Source organism: Lasioglossum baleicum, chromosome 19, assembly GCF_051020765.1.
Source record: "Lasioglossum baleicum chromosome 19, iyLasBale1, whole genome shotgun sequence".
Taxonomy (NCBI): domain Eukaryota; kingdom Metazoa; phylum Arthropoda; class Insecta; order Hymenoptera; family Halictidae; genus Lasioglossum; species Lasioglossum baleicum.
The window spans coordinates 3,720,077-3,739,334 of NC_134947.1; the positions used below are offsets into that span (position 1 = coordinate 3,720,077).

The window sequence follows — 19,258 nt, forward strand, 5'->3', positions numbered from 1 at the left end:
CGTGTTTTTACTCGACTTGCCTGCGGGATGCATCCCCTAGCACGTGTTTTTACTCGACTAGCCTGCGGGAAGCATCCTCTCGCTCGTGTTTCTACTCGACTAGCCTGCGGGATGCAGCCTCTCGCACGTGTTTTTACTCGACTAGCCTGCGGGAAGCATCCTCTAGCACGTCTTTTTACTCGACTAGCCTGCGGGATGCATCCCCTAGCACGTGTTTCTACTCGACTAGCCTGCGGGATGCATCCTCTCGCACGTGTTTTTACTCGACTAGCCTGCGGGATGCATCTTCTCGCACGTGTTTTTACTCGACTAGCCTGCGGGATGCATACTCTCGCACGTGTTTTTACTCGACTAGCCTGCGGAATGCATCCCCTAGCACGTGTTTTTACTCGACTAGCCTGCGGGAAGCATCCTCTCGCACGTCTTTTTACTCGACTAGCCTGCGGGATGCATCCCCTAGCACGTGTTTTTACTCGACTAGCCTGCGGGAAGCATCCTCTCGCTCGTGTTTCTACTCGACTAGCCTGCGGGATGCAGCCTCTCGCACGTGTTTTTACTCGACTAGCCTGCGGGATGCAGCCTCTCGCACGTGTTTTTACTCGACTAGCCTGCGGGAAGCATCCCCTAGCACGTCTTTTTACTCGACTAGCCTGCGGGATGCATCCCCTAGCACGTGTTTCTACTCGACTAGCCTGCGGGATGCATCCTCTCGCACGTGTTTCTACTCGACTAGCCTGCGGGATGCATCCTCTCGCACGTGTTTTTACTCGACTAGCCTGCGGGATGCATCCCCTAGCACGTCTTTTTACTCGACTAGCCTGCGGGATGCATCCCCTAGCACGTGTTTTTACTCGACTAGCCTGCGGGATGCATCCTCTCGCACGTGTTTCTACTCGACTAGCCTGCGGGAAGCATCCTCTCGCACGTGTTTTTACTCGACTAGCCTGCGGGATGCATCCTCTCGCACGTGTTTTTACTCGACTAGCCTGCGGGATGCATCCTCTCGCACGTGTTTTTACTCGACTAGCCTGCGGGATGCATCCTCTCGCACGTGTTTTTACTCGACTAGCCTGCGGAATGCATCCTCTCGCACGTGTTTTTACTCGACTAGCCTGCGGGATGCATCCCCTAGCACGTGTTTTTACTCGACTAGCCTGCGGGATGCATCCCCTAGCACGTCTTTTTACTCGACTAGCCTGCGGGATGCATCCCCTAGCACGTGTTTTTACTCGACTAGCCTGCGGGATGCATCCCCTAGCACGTGTTTTTACTCGACTAGCCTGCGGGAAGCATCCTCTCGCACGTGTTTTTACTCGACTAGCCTGCGGGATGCATCCCCTAGCACGTGTTTTTACTCGACTAGCCTGCGGGATGCATCCCCTAGCACGTGTTTTTACTCGACTAGCCTGCGGGAAGCATCCTCTCGCACGTGTTTCTACTCGACTAGCCTGCGGGATGCATCCTCTCGCACGTGTTTTTACTCGACTAGCCTGCGGGATGCATCCCCTAGCACGTGTTTTTACTCGACTAGCCTGCGGGAAGCATCCTCTCGCACGTGTTTTTCCTCGACTAGCCTGCGGGATGCATCCCCTAGCACGTGTTTTTACTCGACTAGCCTGCGGGAAGCATCCCCTAGCACGTGTTTTTACTCGACTAGCCTGCGGGAAGCATCCTCTCGCACGTATTTTTACTCGACTAGCCTGCGGGATGCATCCCCTAGCACGTGTTTTTACTCGACTAGCCTGCGGGAAGCATCCTCTCGCACGTGTTTCTACTCGACTAGCCTGCGGGATGCATCCTCTCGCACGTGTTTTTACTCGACTAGCCTGCGGGATGCATCCCCTAGCACGTGTTTTTACTCGACTAGCCTGCGGGAAGCATCCTCTCGCACGTGTTTTTCCTCGACTAGCCTGCGGGATGCATCCCCTAGCACGTGTTTTTACTCGACTAGCCTGCGGGATGCATCCTCTCGCACGTGTTTCTACTCGACTAGCCTGCGGGATGCATCCTCTCGCACGTGTTTCTACTCGACTAGCCTGCGGGATGCATCCTCTCGCACGTGTTTCTACTCGACTAGCCTGCGGGGAGCATCCTCTCGCAAGTGTTTCTACTCGACTAGCCTGCGGGATGCATCCTCTCGCACGTGTTTTTACTCGACTAGCCTGCGGGATGCATCCCCTAGCACGTGTTTTTACTCGACTAGCCTGCGGGAAGCATCCTCTCGCACGTGTTTTTACTCGACTAGCCTGCGGGATGCATCCCCTAGCACGTGTTTCTACTCGACTAGCCTGCGGGAAGCATCCTCTCGCACGTGTTTTTACTCGACTAGCCTGCGGGATGCATCCCCTAGCACGTGTTTTTACTCGACTAGCCTGCGGGATGCATCCCCTAGCACGTGTTTCTACTCGACTAGCCTGCGGGAAGCATCCCCTAGCACTTGTTTTTACTCGACTAGCCTGCAGGAAGCACCCTCTCGCACGTGTTTTTACTCGACTAGCCTGCGGGATGCATCCCCTAGCACGTGTTTTTACTCGACTAGCCTGCGGGAAGCATCCTCTCGCACGTCTTTTTACTCGACTAGCCTGCGGGATGCATCCCCTAGCACGTGTTTTTACTCGACTAGCCTGCGGGAAGCATCCTCTCGCTCGTGTTTCTACTCGACTAGCCTGCGGGATGCAGCCTCTCGCACGTGTTTTTACTCGACTAGCCTGCGGGAAGCATCCCCTAGCACGTCTTTTTACTCGACTAGCCTGCGGGATGCATCCCCTAGCACGTGTTTCTACTCGACTAGCCTGCGGGATGCATCCTCTCGCACGTGTTTCTACTCGACTAGCCTGCGGGATGCATCCTCTCGCACGTGTTTTTACTCGACTAGCCTGCGGGATGCATCCTCTCGCACGTGTGTTTACTCGACTAGCCTGCGGGATGCATCCTCTCGCACGTGTTTCTACTCGACTAGCCTGCGGGAAGCATCCCCTAGCACGTGTTTTTACTCGACTAGCCTGCGGGATGCATCCCCTAGCACGTGTTTTTACTCGACTAGCCTGCGGGAAGCATCCTCTCGCACGTGTTTCTACTCGACTAGCCTGCGGGATGCATCCTCTCGCACGTGTTTTTACTCGACTAGCCTGCGGGATGCATCCCCTAGCACGTGTTTTTACTCGACTAGCCTGCGGGAAGCATCCTCTCGCACGTGTTTTTCCTCGACTAGCCTGCGGGATGCATCCCCTAGCACGTGTTTTTACTCGACTAGCCTGCGGGAAGCATCCTCTCGCACGTGTTTTTACTCGACTAGCCTGCGGGATGCATCCCCTAGCACGTGTTTTTACTCGACTAGCCTGCGGGAAGCATCCTCTCGCTCGTGTGATGCTTCCCGCAGGCTAGTCGAGTAAAAACACGTGCTAGGGGATGCATCCCGCAGGCTAGTCGAGTAAAAACACGTGCTAGGGGATGCATCCCGCAGGCTAGTCGAGTAAAAACACGTGCGAGAGGATGCTTCCCGCAGGCTAGTCGAGTAAAAACACGTGCTAGGGGATGCATCCCGCAGGCTAGTCGAGTAAAAACACGTGCGAGAGGATGCTTCCCGCAGGCTAGTCGAGTAAAAACACGTGCTAGGGGATGCATCCCGCAGGCTAGTCGAGTAAAAACACGTGCGAGAGGATGCTTCCCGCAGGCTAGTCGAGTAAAAACACGTGCTAGGGGATGCTTCCCGCAGGCTAGTCGAGTAAAAACACGTGCTAGGGGATGCATCCCGCAGGCTAGTCGAGTAAAAACACGTGCTAGGGGATGCATCCCGCAGGCTAGTCGAGTAAAAACACGTGCGAGAGGATGCATCCCGCAGGCTAGTCGAGTAAAAACACGTGCGAGAGGATGCTCCCCGCAGGCTAGTCGAGTAGAAACACGTGCGAGAGGATTCATCCCGCAAGCTAGTCGAGTAGAAACACGTGCGAGAGGATGCATCCCGCAGGCTAGTCGAGTAAAAACACGTGCGAGAGGATGCATCCCGCAGGCTAGTCGAGTAAAAACACGTGCGAGAGGATGCTTCCCGCAGGCTAGTCGAGTAAAAACACGTGCGAGAGGATGCATCCCGCAGGCTAGTCGAGTAAAAACACGTGCTAGGGGATGCATCCCGCAGGCTAGTCGAGTAAAAAGACGTGCTAGGGGATGCATCCCGCAGGCTAGTCGAGTAAAAACACGTGCTAGGGGATGCATCCCGCAGGCTAGTCGAGTAAAAACACGTGCGAGAGGATGCATTCCGCAGGCTAGTCGAGTAAAAACACGTGCGAGAGGATGCATCCCGCAGGCTAGTCGAGTAAAAACACGTGCGAGAGGATGCATCCCGCAGGCTAGTCGAGTAAAAACACGTGCGAGAGGATGCATCCCGCAGGCTAGTCGAGTAGAAACACGAGCGAGAGGATGCATCCCGCAGGCTAGTCGAGTAAAAACACGTGCGAGAGGATGCTCGCCGCAGGCTAGTCGAGTAGAAGCACGTGCGAGAGGATGCATCCCGCAAGCTAGTCGAGTAAAAACACGTTCGAGAGGATGCATCCCGCAGGCTAGTCGAGTAAAAACACGTGCGAGAGGATGCATCCCGCAGGCTAGTCGAGTAAAAACACGTGCTAGGGGATGCATCCCGCAGGCTAGTCGAGTAAAAACACGTGCTAGGGGATGCTTCCCGCAGGCTAGTCGAGTAAAAAGGGAGGCGCTCAGTTGCGCACAATACGATTGCCCACATGCACATTGCGCACATATCTTTTGGACACAGCATGATTGGGCACAAGTACAATCGGACACATCTCGATTTCGCACAAGAAGAATCGGACACATCTCGATTGCGCACAAATAGAATTGGATTCATCTTTATTGGGCACACATAAAATGTAAAATTGCACACACGCGAATCGTGCACAAATAGAATTGCTTACAGTAATTTTGAACGAAGATGGAAATGCGGCCGATGGCAGATGGAAATGATGGAAGTGCATATCTAGGTTTATGAATTCTTGTGAAGGATCTGCCAAATACACCTAGACGAATTAATTTTTGAAGTGTAGAAATGAATGGTTTTGGAGTGTGCAATAAATTTTAGGTTATAATGTTTTTACTCGATATATGGTTTCGATAGTAAATTTGTGCAGGAAGAGTACATTAATTATATGTAGATATAACACGTGCCACGGAAAAATGAGTAGATTGTTCGATTTTTAATATTAATGTGATTGTGAATTAAAACATTGACAACGAAGAGCGAAGGACTGAAAAATTACACGAATGTATAGAATTGATTTCACAGCTCCCGAATAATTCTGTGTGAAAAAGATAATTTAGATAAGTATTTTTTGCCTATAAAATATAATCATTTTTCTGAGTAATGAATACGATACTTTGTGATTTTTTATATTTTTCTTTTACATGTGGTGTACGAAGCAGATCTACTAGCTGAACTATTTTAATTGGAACGCACGGTCAGATCCTGATTATTGCAAGGAAAATGTTCTCACGGTGAGTAATATGTAACTTGTGATCTTGAAAACCATCATATTCTTAGATAGAAAGCATTAATAATTGATGTTTATACGCGACATATATGATCGTGCTTTATACAATCTGTTTTAAACCAGTTAATCAGCGTGTAATGTCACAGCAGCGTTTAGAATGATAACTGTAAATGTATACTGAATTTCCCCAATCAGATGTACCTTCTTTGATATAGATACATAATCCCTTTTACTTGTCATTTTAACTACATAATATAATGTGAGAAGTAAACCTTGCGGTTGAGTTTTAATTCTTATATTTTAAATTATCATAACCGCTCCGTAATTTGTGCGTGCCAATGTATGAAATAAGTAAAGGAAAGTAAGTAGATATAGAAAGTAAGAAAGCATGTATATAATAATTAAAGGTAAGATTAAATAAGCAGTGCTGGGTAGAATTCAAATGTATTTGTAGAATTATAATATGTAGATACGTACATAAGTTTCTATAACAATAAAAAATGGGAATATAGTACCCGCGGAATGAATGCATCGTTTTACACACAAACTGCTCGGGCGCATCCCAAAAAACCTGCGCATACACAGTACACGCGAGGGTGAAGGCCCGTCAAAACAAGGGTCGTGGGATCGAGCGAGAGAGAGGTCCGAGGGAGTTCCACAAGGTTGACTGATTCTAGACTTCGACTGCCTATTTATGCGAAATTGGAGAAGCTCCTCCAAGAGTTACATGACTTACCCAAATTCCTCGATTAGTCTCGCCCATCTGGTTTCGTTAAGGATCTCTGTGGAAACCTCTTGTTTCCCTACTTATTCTAAGCCTAAGCTATCGTGCCCGAATAAAGAATATATGTATATGAAATACGCGGCTCTGACCTAAACGTTATGCTTTATATTCAAATTTCCCTCTCAGCGCCATTAATCGAACCTATATTACGGTAACGCTACAATTTATTATAAAGAATAGCTATTTCAAACACTGCCAACTACGATTAAACATTTCTATGTGTTTCAGATGCCGTACAATTGAGATATCCACGTAGGTAATTCGATGGACGCCTGGATTATAAATAACAACCCGTCCAGCCCAGATACGTTGTTGCGAATTTGGTCTAGTCTAATAGCGACCTAAATATATTTATCACAGAATCAATGAAATATGGGGATAGTTTGATGGTTATGCTATATACATATAAAGACATACAAGTATAAATAGATTTTATTATTGAATTATTTCATAAAATTTTCTTTTTACAGGTTGAAATAGATTAGTCTTTAAATGGGTAATAAATATATAAGTAGTTTATTCGATTTCAGCGAGTTTTCAAACAAATTCGACAATTCTGGTGTTGTTCTAAAAACAAGAAACTTATTGTGCGATGATGCGTGTTTCGTGTATATAAGATGTATATATATATACCACATGTATAAATATAAATACATATAAAATGTATAAACTTTGTGAAAAACTAGTAAAAAATTTTTTACTTTACACCATCTCGTTTACAGAATACATACATATAGATCTACGAATTGTAATACAAATTATCTCGCGTTGTTTGTTAAATAAAATATCAGATATTTTATATAGATGATCAATCTCTCTCGATATTGCTACTCGTATCCGTATATCGTTGAATACACATTGAAACTAAACAAGTGAGTGAAAAGTTAGTCAAGACACGTATATTAAAGTAATATTAATGAAGTAATAATGACAGAACATTATTCTCCCAGACGGTAGTAGTTTTACTCCAACGGCATAGGTAACTTAGGTAAGTGGGAGTAAAATTATTGTATATATATATATATATATATATATATATATGTATATATAATAAAAGCATTTATTCAATGTTGACACTTGATTCGAATGGGACACGTTATAAAATATGTATACATTATGAAGCAAAACCTTTACATTGGAATATAATGCTGCTCGAAAACGTTCGTAAGCATTCGAAACAAGAGAAAACTATGGGTGATACAATTTCAGACATATTAAAAATACGTAAAACTTGGGAGAGACTAGTCAAGTATCACCATTTATCATTTTCTTCCTTTTACGGTTCTTATAGTTTGGAAACCTTCGAGTATTTTGTTTCATTATATTGTCAGTTAGTATACAACAATATATTGTATTATTCTACGTCAGACTTTTTAACATCTGGTTTTGCAGCTGTGGTCTTTGCTTTTCTTTTTGGTGGGATCGGTGCATCGGGAGTTGTACTGGATGATGGGTTTTCAGGGACAAGTGCGTCTGTGTCGAGAGCTTGCGAAGATTTTGTACCTTTTTTAACAACTTTTACAGTCTTTCTCGTTGGTTTACCAGCAGAATTATCTTCCGCGCCATCATCCGGTCCTTCCTCTGGCTTTGCTTTAGGCCTTTTTACAACTTTTTTCACTACCTTTTTCACAACTTTCTTTCCGCTAACCTGACGATCACCCTCTGTCATTTCCATAGGCTCCCCCTCCGACATCAACTTTTCCAAAGATTTTCTCGCAGTTTTTCTCGTTACTTTCTCCTTCTCCCGCAGTGGAGATTCTTGAACACTCGTCGAAGGCTGATGACAGACTTGTTTCGCTCTCGATGGCCTAACTGGGCTTTCAGTTGACGAAGGTGGTTCGACTACTTTAGAGTCTGACGAAGGTTCGCGTAATTCTGTTTCTTTCGTTGCGGACGTAATACTCGATGACAATGATGATGATGATGGCGATGGCGACGGTGCGATCGCTTTCGTAGGTTCGGGTTGTTCCGGAGCGGTTAAAATTTGAGAAGCTTCCGTTGAGTTTTTACACGATTCCCTCGATTCGTCGATAGGATCGATACTTTCCGGAGTTTTATCAGCGCCTGGCTCGAATTTTGCTACGTTTTCAGTAGACTCTATTGCGGAAATTTCCGAACCGAGTACATTAGATTCGCGAACAGGTGTTATCGTTGAAGAAAGAACTTCTCGACTCGTTGTCTCCGTATCTGACACAGAATGTTTGGGTTCTACTTGAAGAACTGATTCCGCGACTTGTATCGGTACCGGGCTAACTGTAACAACTTCGGAAGCAGTTGATAATTCGTTCGCATGTTTTTCATCCGTGATATCTATTTTTATCGGTCGAGCGTCTACCGTAATTTCAAGATTGGTCGCATCGCTCGGAAGTTCTTCCGTCGAGATAACAAAGTTTACGTTATCTTTGTTATAGGATACTTTAACGCGTTGTTCTTCTACCGGACAAATTTGAACTTGCGAGCCTTCTTCTTTTAATAGTATACTTGTACCGAGTAAGTCCGCATCTTCTTTTTTAGGTACCTGTACCGTAGATGTAGATTCTGTGGGAGGTACGGACACAATTGTGTCGCGCAATTCACTTTTTGCTGCTACTATAGATTTCTGAGAAGTATCTTTTGTTGTTTCTTCCGGTGCTCTTTGCTCGCTTCTACTTTTTTCATCGGAAGATGTAACATCGATGGTAACTTGTTCGGTCTCCTCCGATAATTTAGGTTCTGTATCATCGTTGTCTATTATAGGAACATTGTTAAGCGGAGATTGTTGTTCTTCGGTGCGAGTGGCTGTTGCTTGAGCTAGATTTAAAAAAAGCAATATTATACATATATAAATATAACTTTACTGTACGTATATTTTTTAGCATATATTTTAGCAAGTATATGTGTTGGCAAGTAAAAATGCATAATTCGAAATAGATTATCTGTTAAAGTGATATGTCTAACTGTAAGTTATTTGTTGTACGAACAAGTTTTTCAAACAAATACAGTTCCGTAATCTGGTTTCTATCTTACTTTGCCCCATTTTATCGAGATATGAGGCTTTTAAATAGAATGCCAAATATTTTTCCTCGAAATCGTATAAAATAAACCAGCAAATTCTGCATAAAAAAGAAAAAAGTATTATACCAAATACAGCTCGGAATTAATAATATTACTGATTGTGAGTTACTGATACGTACTTTCAAACTTTGTTCATTGTTTAAACATTAAAAATGAGCGAACCATTCTTAGCGCATGTGCCGTAGTAACTTCAGAAACACTGGAAAAAACACTGATTCTTGGTCAGTCACTCATAATCACTCGTAATCCGATTACGCGAGTGCATTGATTGCAATAGACCAAACTTGAAACATTGCTAGAAATCAAATTTGTCTTGGAAATATTTTAAATAGAAATTATTCATTCTAACCCTTATATTTGGTGTAACCCTTTTTTTCTGGTGCTTTTGAATTTGGTGCTTTATCCGAATTCGAGAAAAAATATTGGGCATTTCATTTAAAAAACTGAGGGTGACACCCCCATAGCTTCATAAAAAAGAAAAGTAATAAAAAATAGATTGCAGCACTGTATGCTCCTCTGAAAACCACGCAGCATTTGTTTGAAAAATTTATTCGTATCACGAGTAATGTCATGTTACAAGTTACGAGACTCATCGCGGTATACATTATACATATACGAAAGAATGTTGATGATATATATTCTAGTAAATAACTCTGTCCCTTATTGTGTTCTACCAGTTCTACATAGAAATACCTGAAGAAATTTTCTACATTTTGTGAGAAAATTATGATTGCAACTGAAATTATTACTGTAGAAGTGCTCTCGTTAAATTTTACTTAATATTATAATACCACTAGCTAGACAAATGTACACCATGAACGCTTTCTGTTAAATTAAAGCACAAACAACATATGTATACATACATATATAAGTTTGCGTAATGTTTCTAGCTTATTACGTAAGCGTTAAAATGGATGTGTTAAAACATTGATATGGATAAACATGTCATGCGCGACGATTATGCACCACGAATGTATAATATAGATGTTTTAGCAATGTATTATTTGCACCCAAGCAATGAACACAGTTAAGCGTTTCAGTTTCAGTTTATTACAACATACGAGGTGTGTGTGTGTGTGGCAAGTAAATAACGAGACTGGGCACTTTCCACCGTGTAACAGCATCTGGCGAGGTTGTCATTAGTAGTAAGTAGGTCGTTGATTTTTATGCTTCCGGAGCTACGATTCGTAGTTTTGCCTCTATCTGTCTGTTTTTCACAGTTTTTGATTCTTGTCTACCGTTAATTGTAGAGGTGTCACTGTGTTGCGTTGCAGTGCCGCGCGCGATCACTGATCACTACACTACGCACACAGTGACGACTCACAGAACAACCGCAGATATGCTCAGAAAAAATTATCACATGTGATGAAACCTGTGTGGATTTTCCAGTACGACCCAGAAACAAAGCGTCAATCGCGATGCACTGCGGAAGACGCTCAGATCTCCAAGAATGAAAAAAGCGCGAACGAGCAAGTCGAAATTGAAGGCAATGCTGATCGTTTTTTTCTGTTTTTCGATACGAGTATCAAGGATGTTACACATGACTTTCTGGGTGCCTGAAAGTCAGGTCAAACCGTGAATCAGAAATACTACAAACAAGTCCTAATTAAGCTGAGAGGGAAAGACCTTACTCTAGGAAAAGACCGGATTTGTGGAAGAACGACTTATGGATTCTGCACCGGGACCGGGACCAGTTTTTAGCGGACAAACGCATTCCTGCGTGCTTGATCATCCTCCGTCCTCCGTATTCGCCAGATCTCGCATCGTGTGATCCCGCTACCTGTTCCCAAAAGTCAAAAGTGCATTGAAGAGAACACGTATTTTCAGTCTGTTGAACATGCAAAAAGAAAAACGGCAGAGTTGTTGAAGAGGCTGACAGCTGATGAGCTATACAGCTACAGCATTCTTTTGAACAATGCAGCGATGTATAGTAGATAGGGGAGGAGAGTATGTTGAAGGAGATAAAAGTTAAATGTAACTTTATTTGCGCTAAATCACATTTCTCACACCAGTCTCGTTATTTAATTGCAAAACCTCGTACATATATATAAGCAAACCACACATACGTGTAACTATACACAGGGTATTCAGGGTATATTATTAGCCAGCCCGTTTTCGTTTTGTTTTAATTACTGGGTAAAGACACAGAAGTATAAATAGATTTTACTATTGAATTATTTCATAAATTATTTTCTTTGTACAGATTGAAATAGATTAGTTTGAAATGGGTAATAAATATAGATGTAATTTACATATTTGATTCCAGTGAGTTTTCTTTCAAACAATAATATATTTATTATTTGCAAGAAAAACGCTGGCTAGTAATTGCATAAACACCCTGTGTGTGTGTGTGTGTGTGTGTGTGTGTATAAAAGAAGATATTAATGAATTATTTAAAGAAATGTTATTAGTTTATGCGACATCGAATATATATATATATACACATTTCTGCTAAATTATTAAGTCTTTACGTCTAAGCATAGATTAAACGATAAGATGACAAGTTTTGTGATATTTATTGTTATATAAATTAAAAGTAGACATTTATGTATTCTTTAACTTTTATAAGCATACGCAGCAGAACCTTAGGATGGAACGAATGAGAAATGAGTATTCTGATTTATTGAAGAGTAAAAATTGTAATACATTGTGTGTGTGTGTGTGTGTGTTGTTTTAGATACGCTCGATTAGCGTCTTGAAATTGTTTAGACATTGTGATTGTAAAAGTCGCGATTGCGATGATGTGAGTTCTCAAAATATTTACCCCATTAAAGCAAAATGACAATACAAGACGTGTAGCAATGCTATGGCGCCAGGATCTGTTAGTTGCTGTCCTCCGTTCCTGTTTCAAACACTTAAACTTGATAAACTGTATAAAAAAGATATATATATTTTTCACTTTTTTTAAATTACATGTAATATTGTCCGATATATGTATTATTAAGTATGTTGTAACTGCGCAACTTATATTCAACTTTTGTAAACAAAAAACTTGGTCTTTAAGTATCAATCTGAATACCTCATGCTGTAATTCAAAAAGAAAAAGAAAAAGAAAATTGTAAAGCGTATTCGAGAAAACAGTTAATCGCCTCGCACTATGAGCACTATGTGATCTTCAGTTTCTTACACAATTTTCGTTATTGCTCAAAAATTTACATCGGTTCGATCTGTATTTTTTTTAGTTTCGGTCTTCCTGTGCAGTCGTAATTGCCACGTGAATTTATGAAGACAAATCGTAAAACTAAAGTTATACATATATTTATTCGAGTGAAATTAATATTGATCCAAATCGAACATACCTGTTCCTTTATCCACCACCTCATCGGTAGATTTAGTAGGCTGAGCGGATTCAACGAGTTCGGTAGACACGGTGGATGATTCGGTGGACTCGGTAGATTTAGTAGTCTTATCGGTAGTTGCAGTTTCCTCGAGTTCTTCTTCCAATTCCTGTCGATTAGATTATAAACGTATATATTTTATATATGTATTATGTACAATAAAAATACACAATAATATTTCACAAATTTCATTGTATTCATATTCATCTGTATACTTGGGGGTACTATTTCCATTTTTCAAAGTATATAGTTATATAGAGAGTTCGCGAATCGCGAATCCATCAAAGTTCGAATCTGTTTGCGAGGTAGGTATACCTGACCGCAGGTATATGTATACACATACATATCCCTATTCCTCGAACAGCCTAACTATAATTCTAGTGATAATTTATTATGAAAATAATACCTTAGGAGGAGAAGGTAATCGAGGCGGTGCCAGAGAAAGCGTTTGGCAGATTTTCTTCCAAATATTGTCAAAGCTATCGCGACCCATATAATCAATGTGTCCCTGCTCCCAACTTTGTTTTCGCATGTGTTCCTCTAATGCAATTTGTTCAGCGCTTCTAGGTTCGCCCAATGTAATTTGAGCCAAGGCACCAGCGAGACCAGCCTATAAAAAATTAAAACATATTTTCCTCTTTAATATATTTCTTTCTTTTTACGAGATTTTTGTAACAATACAGTAAGATCGAAATACAAGAATACAAGACATATACTATCTACTTGTAAAGATTATTTTCACGATTTACCTTATTACACGCGATACACGCGACTGCGATATGCGCGTTGTCGTAACAAAATATATATGTACATACAAATGCAGATATATCACAAACATATAGAAAAATAACACACACAAAACTCTGATATCAATTAGTTGATTAATAATAACAACAGACTGCGTTATGAAATCTAATTCCAAGTGTAATAAACTTCCTTCCTACGAGTATTAAAGGAAATATTATTATTTAGTTTATTGCGGTATACATATATAGTCTACAACTATAGGAAAATGTTGAAGGATCTAATGTAAAACGAAAAAATAAGAAATGTATCGAAACTGCAAGTAATGTCCCAAAGACTATCGATGAATTAGAATTTATTGTATATACATTGAATGAATTGTAATCAAAATTTAAGGACATGATATCTATATACTGATATCTACACGATAGATGACGGAGAGAGAGAATGTATAAATTTTTTCCCAAGTTTCGAATGCAATCTACGCAAAAGAATGTGGGAACAATTACTTACATTTGTACCGTCTTCCGTTACGTGTGGGTCGGATCGCGTTGCTACATTGTGGGTGTCTGTACAAGGTTTGGAATTAGGAGGAGGGCTAGTAGATATCAATGGATTAGTCCGTACGTCTGTAATGTTTAGGTTATCGCCTTGTTCAGCATTTTGATCGATAGACGAATCGTTATGATGATAAACTATAGCAGTTTCTTTAGGCTGTGCACAATCAATTTTATCGGTTGCGCCGCGTTCTTCTCTCTTATAATCACTATGATTCTCTTGACGCTCGTAATGTTGAGCGGGCTGTTGCTGATTGATCGCATTATCATACGTTTGATCATGATCATGATGATGATGATGACTTTGCTGATGATGATGCTGCTGACTTTGCTGATGATCAAGAAAATGGTGAACGCTGTGTTGGTGTTGCTTTGGTTCTTCCAATTGGAATGCTCTGTGGCTGCTGTTAGGCGAATGATGGGGAACATGCTGATGTTCATGCTGTCTCGCTGTTTCTTCTGAAAATGATCTGTGATCGTCGTAAGAATGCTGATGATACGTATGGTGGTGATGGTCAACGCGTTGTCTCGTTTGTTGCGGAACCGTTGCGTTACCGCAAGAATGTTGACGATGGGTGTTGTGATGGCAGTCGACGTTACGATCATCTTCTGATTCATTGAAATGTTGATGTTGCGTATTATTTACAGGAGCATTAGTTTCGACGCTATGCTGATCAGGCCAAGAATCATTGCGAACTTGCTGCTTGTCGGACGCGTTGTTTCCGGAATAAGAAAATGTATCGTCCTGTTGTTTGTAATCGCTGATAAATTGATTAAATTGTTCTTGGTTGCGATGATTTTCGGTATACGGAGTATACGGAGACGAATTATGTTCGTTGCATTGTTGCTCGTGCAAGAACACCTCCCTATTATCATGTTCTAGTGACGACGGTTCGCGATAAGACCGATGAATAGTTTCTACGGAATTAAACGTGTCGCTTAACATAGTTATAGATGAAGGTTTGTCGATTGCGGAATAATACTGTTGCGTTGCGTTACTATCTTCTTGCTTAAGGGTGGTGGTAACCATATCGTTCCGTGCACAATAATTTTCCCACGGATCTTTAAATTCCGAAAAGTCTGGTGGTGGTTCTATGTAAATGTCGTTCTGTGATTTGTCTTGTATGTCCGTGCAAATAGGATTATTCTGCGGAACAGGGGATCGAAAGGGTTTGGGAGAAAATTCGTGCCAAATTGGTGCCAATGTGCTGGTGGCCTATGCAAGCATCATGCCAAAACAGAAAAATGCACATTCAGTTGGTTAGTAGAAAACTATACATAACAGTGTCCATTTTTCTTATGTCAGTATTTCGTCTTACTTGGTAAGTGTGTGTACTGTGTACTGTGTACGTATTACGATATTCATCGATATATGTAGGTGTACACATTATTTTGAATGGCATGGCATATCTTAAGGGTGTAGACTCGAGAACAAGGGAGCGACAAACGCCCCTTCTCATTTCTCGATAATGGAAACGATGGGCTTTTTTGCGGTAATCAAAAGCGCTAGATCAAAAATCAATCTAGACCGCTTACGCTTACGCTTACGTTTACGAGGCTGTAAACGTAATTTGCCGCTTTATGAAAATAGTCACATGCGCTGCTTTATGCTTCGAAATAATGCAAATTACGCCTCGTAAACGTAAAAATAGGACTTTTAAGGGCGATCGCGGCAGCTTAGATTGATCTTTTACCTAGCACTTTCGACACTACTGGAATAAGAAACGAGAAGGTGCATATCCCGCGCACTCTTGCAATCCTGGATACTTCGAATCTACCCCCTTAACTCTGAATATTTCTGTACTCTGTACGCTCTGTAACTGCATATTGCTTATCATACTCTTGTATACTACTTTTGTCTGTCGCAAGACTTTTAAAGTCTACAAAAACAAGAAGCATATCTATATGTATAAATGCTAATTACTAAATACCAGGACAAGCGAATCAGAGACTAATTAATTAATCAATATTAATTAAACAACATTTGCAAGTTACAAATGTAAATACTGCGAATATGATAAAATGAAAGAAAAAAATGGACACTGAACTACAAAAAAAAATATTACAAAAAGATTAAATTCAAAGTGTACCAATTTGAAATCGGAAAATTATCAAGTATTACTTGTGCATATCACTTTAGCTATTACTCTATCGACTATATTGACATCAAAGATTATTGCGTATAATACTACAAAGGAGAAACCAAAAAACGTACCTTAAATGCCACAAGAATACACAAGTCAAGTCAGAAGATGCCATTCATGATAAATAATAAGTATTAATGGTAAGCGGTATATAATGGTTCTCATTAATTCTCAAATACATCTTTCGAAAAGTATTATTATACTTTGAAATATGTACAATATGTACAATATATACAAGTCTTAATTATTCGATCAAGCATGTTTGTATCCACAATATCCAGGGCTTGAAAACAGTTACGAAGAACCTTTATCTCCGATACATAACTGTTACGAAGAATCAAAATTTCCAGCTAATATCCATTTCGCGATTATGATTCATATTGTCTTATATCAGATTCTTTTTAATAAAGACGAGTACGATTGTTGTTTTTTCAAAAAGATTTCGGTTCGAGAAGAGAAAAAGTATGAAACCATTTAGGAAAAATTTGTAAACGCGCGGACATGGTAATGCTATTAAAACAAAAAAGTAACTGTTTGGAATCGATATAAGAACTATACAATACACCTATATAATCGAAACAGATATTAGCTGGAAATTTCGGTTCTTCGAAAGGAAAGTTCTTGGCAACTGTTTTAGTAATCGGAACCTGCGTATAACAGTTTTAAACAGTTATTTCCGGAGCCAGTGTTAATAGTACACGATTGTAGCGTGTTTGTGTGGTATACTATCTATGCTAGTTCTCGAAATGTCAAGGAAACTCTTGCAAAATGTGAATGGCACACACACAGTAACAAGAGGAATAAAAGCATTTTCTACCTTACCTTTATTCCTTCTTACACACTTGTAATCGCTAACTTGGTGCTTTTCTCTTTATTTTGGCACTTGAAATATCTTATAGTCTAATTATAATGCATTAGAAATAAGAGAATAAGAGAATAAGAGAATAAGAGAATAAGAGAAAATGTACAAAGTTATTTTTCGATAAAACCATTATATTTACAATATTTTTTGCACTCATAATTAGTCGGAAAACATGATACTTGTTCAGTCAGTCATATCGTATTTCTTTTCAAGCAATTCGTTAAACTTACCATAACGGGGGATAATTGAGGATGGACTTTTTCGCAGAATATATTCCACCACATTTGCAACAATGGTTGCAAATGTGTGGCCTCCATTGGTGGTTGAACGATACCGGTTAAAGTATCGAAATACTGTAACCAAGGCTTGGTGATACCAATGAAGTGAATTATTCTGACATCATCTCCGAACCTGATCAAAGTCAAAGTATCTACAATTAGCATTTTCTTTTCATTCTATTGGGTTCGAGCAATCATCAACTTTATTAACGCGAATCAAATATTTTCCATTTTGTTCGATGATCACTTGCTGCCAATTGCCATCTTTCTGGTAGCTTGATAATTCCGCGCTCATAAAACTTGTGCTCCTTTCCGTCAAAAAACTGATCCAATTGCGATTTCAGGTCATTAGCGCCATTAGCAAACGTCGTTTACCATTCAAAGAGTTTTGTAAACTTGGAACGAAAACATGGAAAACATTAGACGAATTTCTTGAAATACTTTCATATCATTTCCAACAACCTCTATCGCGCGATATAGACACATGTAGATCAATTATTATCTATACATATATCACTCCGGTTTGTCGCAATTCAGGTGGGAAATGCATTCATATGAGAAAAATGAGTAGGTGCGTATAATAATATAATTTAAGACATTAGACGAATTTAAAAATACTTTTACATCGTTATCGGAGCTTGGTTGAGATAGTTGAGAAGCGATGTCACACATCCATCGTATAGCCCAGACATTGCACCATCGGATTACCATTTATTTCCAAGTTTACTCAAAACCCTTTCAACGATAAACGACATTCGCTAATGATGATGAGCTAAAATTGCACTTGGATCAATTATCAAGCTACCACACGGAAAGATGGCAAAAGATGATCGAACAAAATGGAAAATATTTTATTGATTGCTGGTTCATTACTGGAATAAAAAAATTCGGTTTTATTTCATCTTAAAATACCGAAATTACTTTCTTGCCAACCCAATATACGTATTGCATATTAGGTGGCTGCCGCATGCCGCTGAGATTAAATTGCAAATCATATCTACGCTTATCTATTAGGTGTACGTGTACGTGTACAATACATTATAATAAAAGATTCAAAGTTTCTTACTGTTTGAACGCAGGAAGATAGGAATACGCAGCAGTGGAACACATGTTATAGATGAATGGCAAATGTTTCGAAATATCTTTGTGGGCCCAGTCGCTGAAGTACATGTTCAGTAAACCCTGGTCACCTCCGTCGAACGAACCTTTAGCAGCGGCGAACGCGGTGATGGATGCAAAAGTTTGCTGAGATGGTTTGTACACGAAGACGCCAGAGTTGAAGCAGTCAGGCCAGCCCACGTCAGGGGCAGCAGACAGCTCTTCTCTTTCGAATAACTCATCACAGTTTCTGACCACCTAACCACATATGTATCATGTATCATGTATCTGAACAATAGTTACAAACAAGAAAACAATGTACGGTAAAGTCGCGATCTAGTTCCAATCGCCTATTCCGAGCATTTTTGTGTATAAAAATTATGTCACGACCACCATTGCGGGATTCTATATGTATACCTTTGGATCGGTGAAGATCTGTTAAAAAAAATGGACCGCAAAATTGATCGTGACCTTGAAAATCAGGGTGATTTAATAGTGATTTATACCCCCCGCGGAAGGGGTAGGCAAAGGAACAGTCATCGTGTGTGGAGATGGTCAGGGAGCTAGATCCCGACTTTACTGTGTAATATACTGTGTAATATACGATAGAATATATATTGTTAATTGTGTTCGAAACACACTTACAAGCGTGTCTGCGTCGAGAAAGACGCATTTATCGTATTGCGTTAGTCTCCAGCAATGAAGTTTGGTAAATGTAATACCCAATTCTGGCCTAGCCAACAGTGCCAAATTAGCTTCGTCTTTGGAATCAAGTACATTTACTTCCATTACTACAGAAAACACTGATGATAATTTTTCCCTGTGTGTCAACGAGAGAGTACAAAGTTTCGATTATCTATATACGTTTTCGTTTTTTGGTGGTTGTATTTGGATGAAATTC

General features: G+C 40.7%; 1 protein-coding gene and 1 long non-coding RNA gene across 12 annotated transcripts in view; one reads left to right on the forward strand and one right to left on the reverse strand.

The window, feature by feature from the left end:
* The first annotated feature begins 4,703 nt into the window (after window positions 1-4,703).
* Window positions 4,704-7,328, forward strand: LOC143218466 (uncharacterized). The gene is made up of 2 exons (XR_013011076.1): window positions 4,704-6,671; window positions 6,753-7,328. It is a non-coding gene; the product is annotated as an uncharacterized LOC143218466 (long non-coding RNA).
* Window positions 6,697-19,258, reverse strand: part of Gyg (glycogenin 1) — a 29,320-nt gene continuing 16,758 nt past the window's right edge. For 3 of the 11 annotated variants that reach the window (XM_076443629.1, XM_076443631.1, XM_076443630.1), the window contains exons 5-11: window positions 19,003-19,177; window positions 18,326-18,615; window positions 17,212-17,392; window positions 13,932-15,191; window positions 13,081-13,284; window positions 12,636-12,783; window positions 6,697-9,072 (exon numbers count right to left, since the gene is read on the reverse strand). In XM_076443629.1, coding sequence (XP_076299744.1) covers window positions 7,637-9,072; window positions 12,636-12,783; window positions 13,081-13,284; window positions 13,932-15,191; window positions 17,212-17,392; window positions 18,326-18,615; window positions 19,003-19,177 — 3,694 coding nt within the window. In that variant the 3' untranslated portion in view covers window positions 6,697-7,636. Of the gene's footprint in view, window positions 9,073-10,967; window positions 11,117-12,100; window positions 12,206-12,635; window positions 12,784-13,080; window positions 13,285-13,931; window positions 15,192-17,211; window positions 17,393-18,325; window positions 18,616-19,002; window positions 19,178-19,258 lie in introns of all 11 variants that reach the window. The other 8 variants (XR_013011072.1, XR_013011070.1, XR_013011074.1 and 5 more) reach the window with 8 other exon arrangements.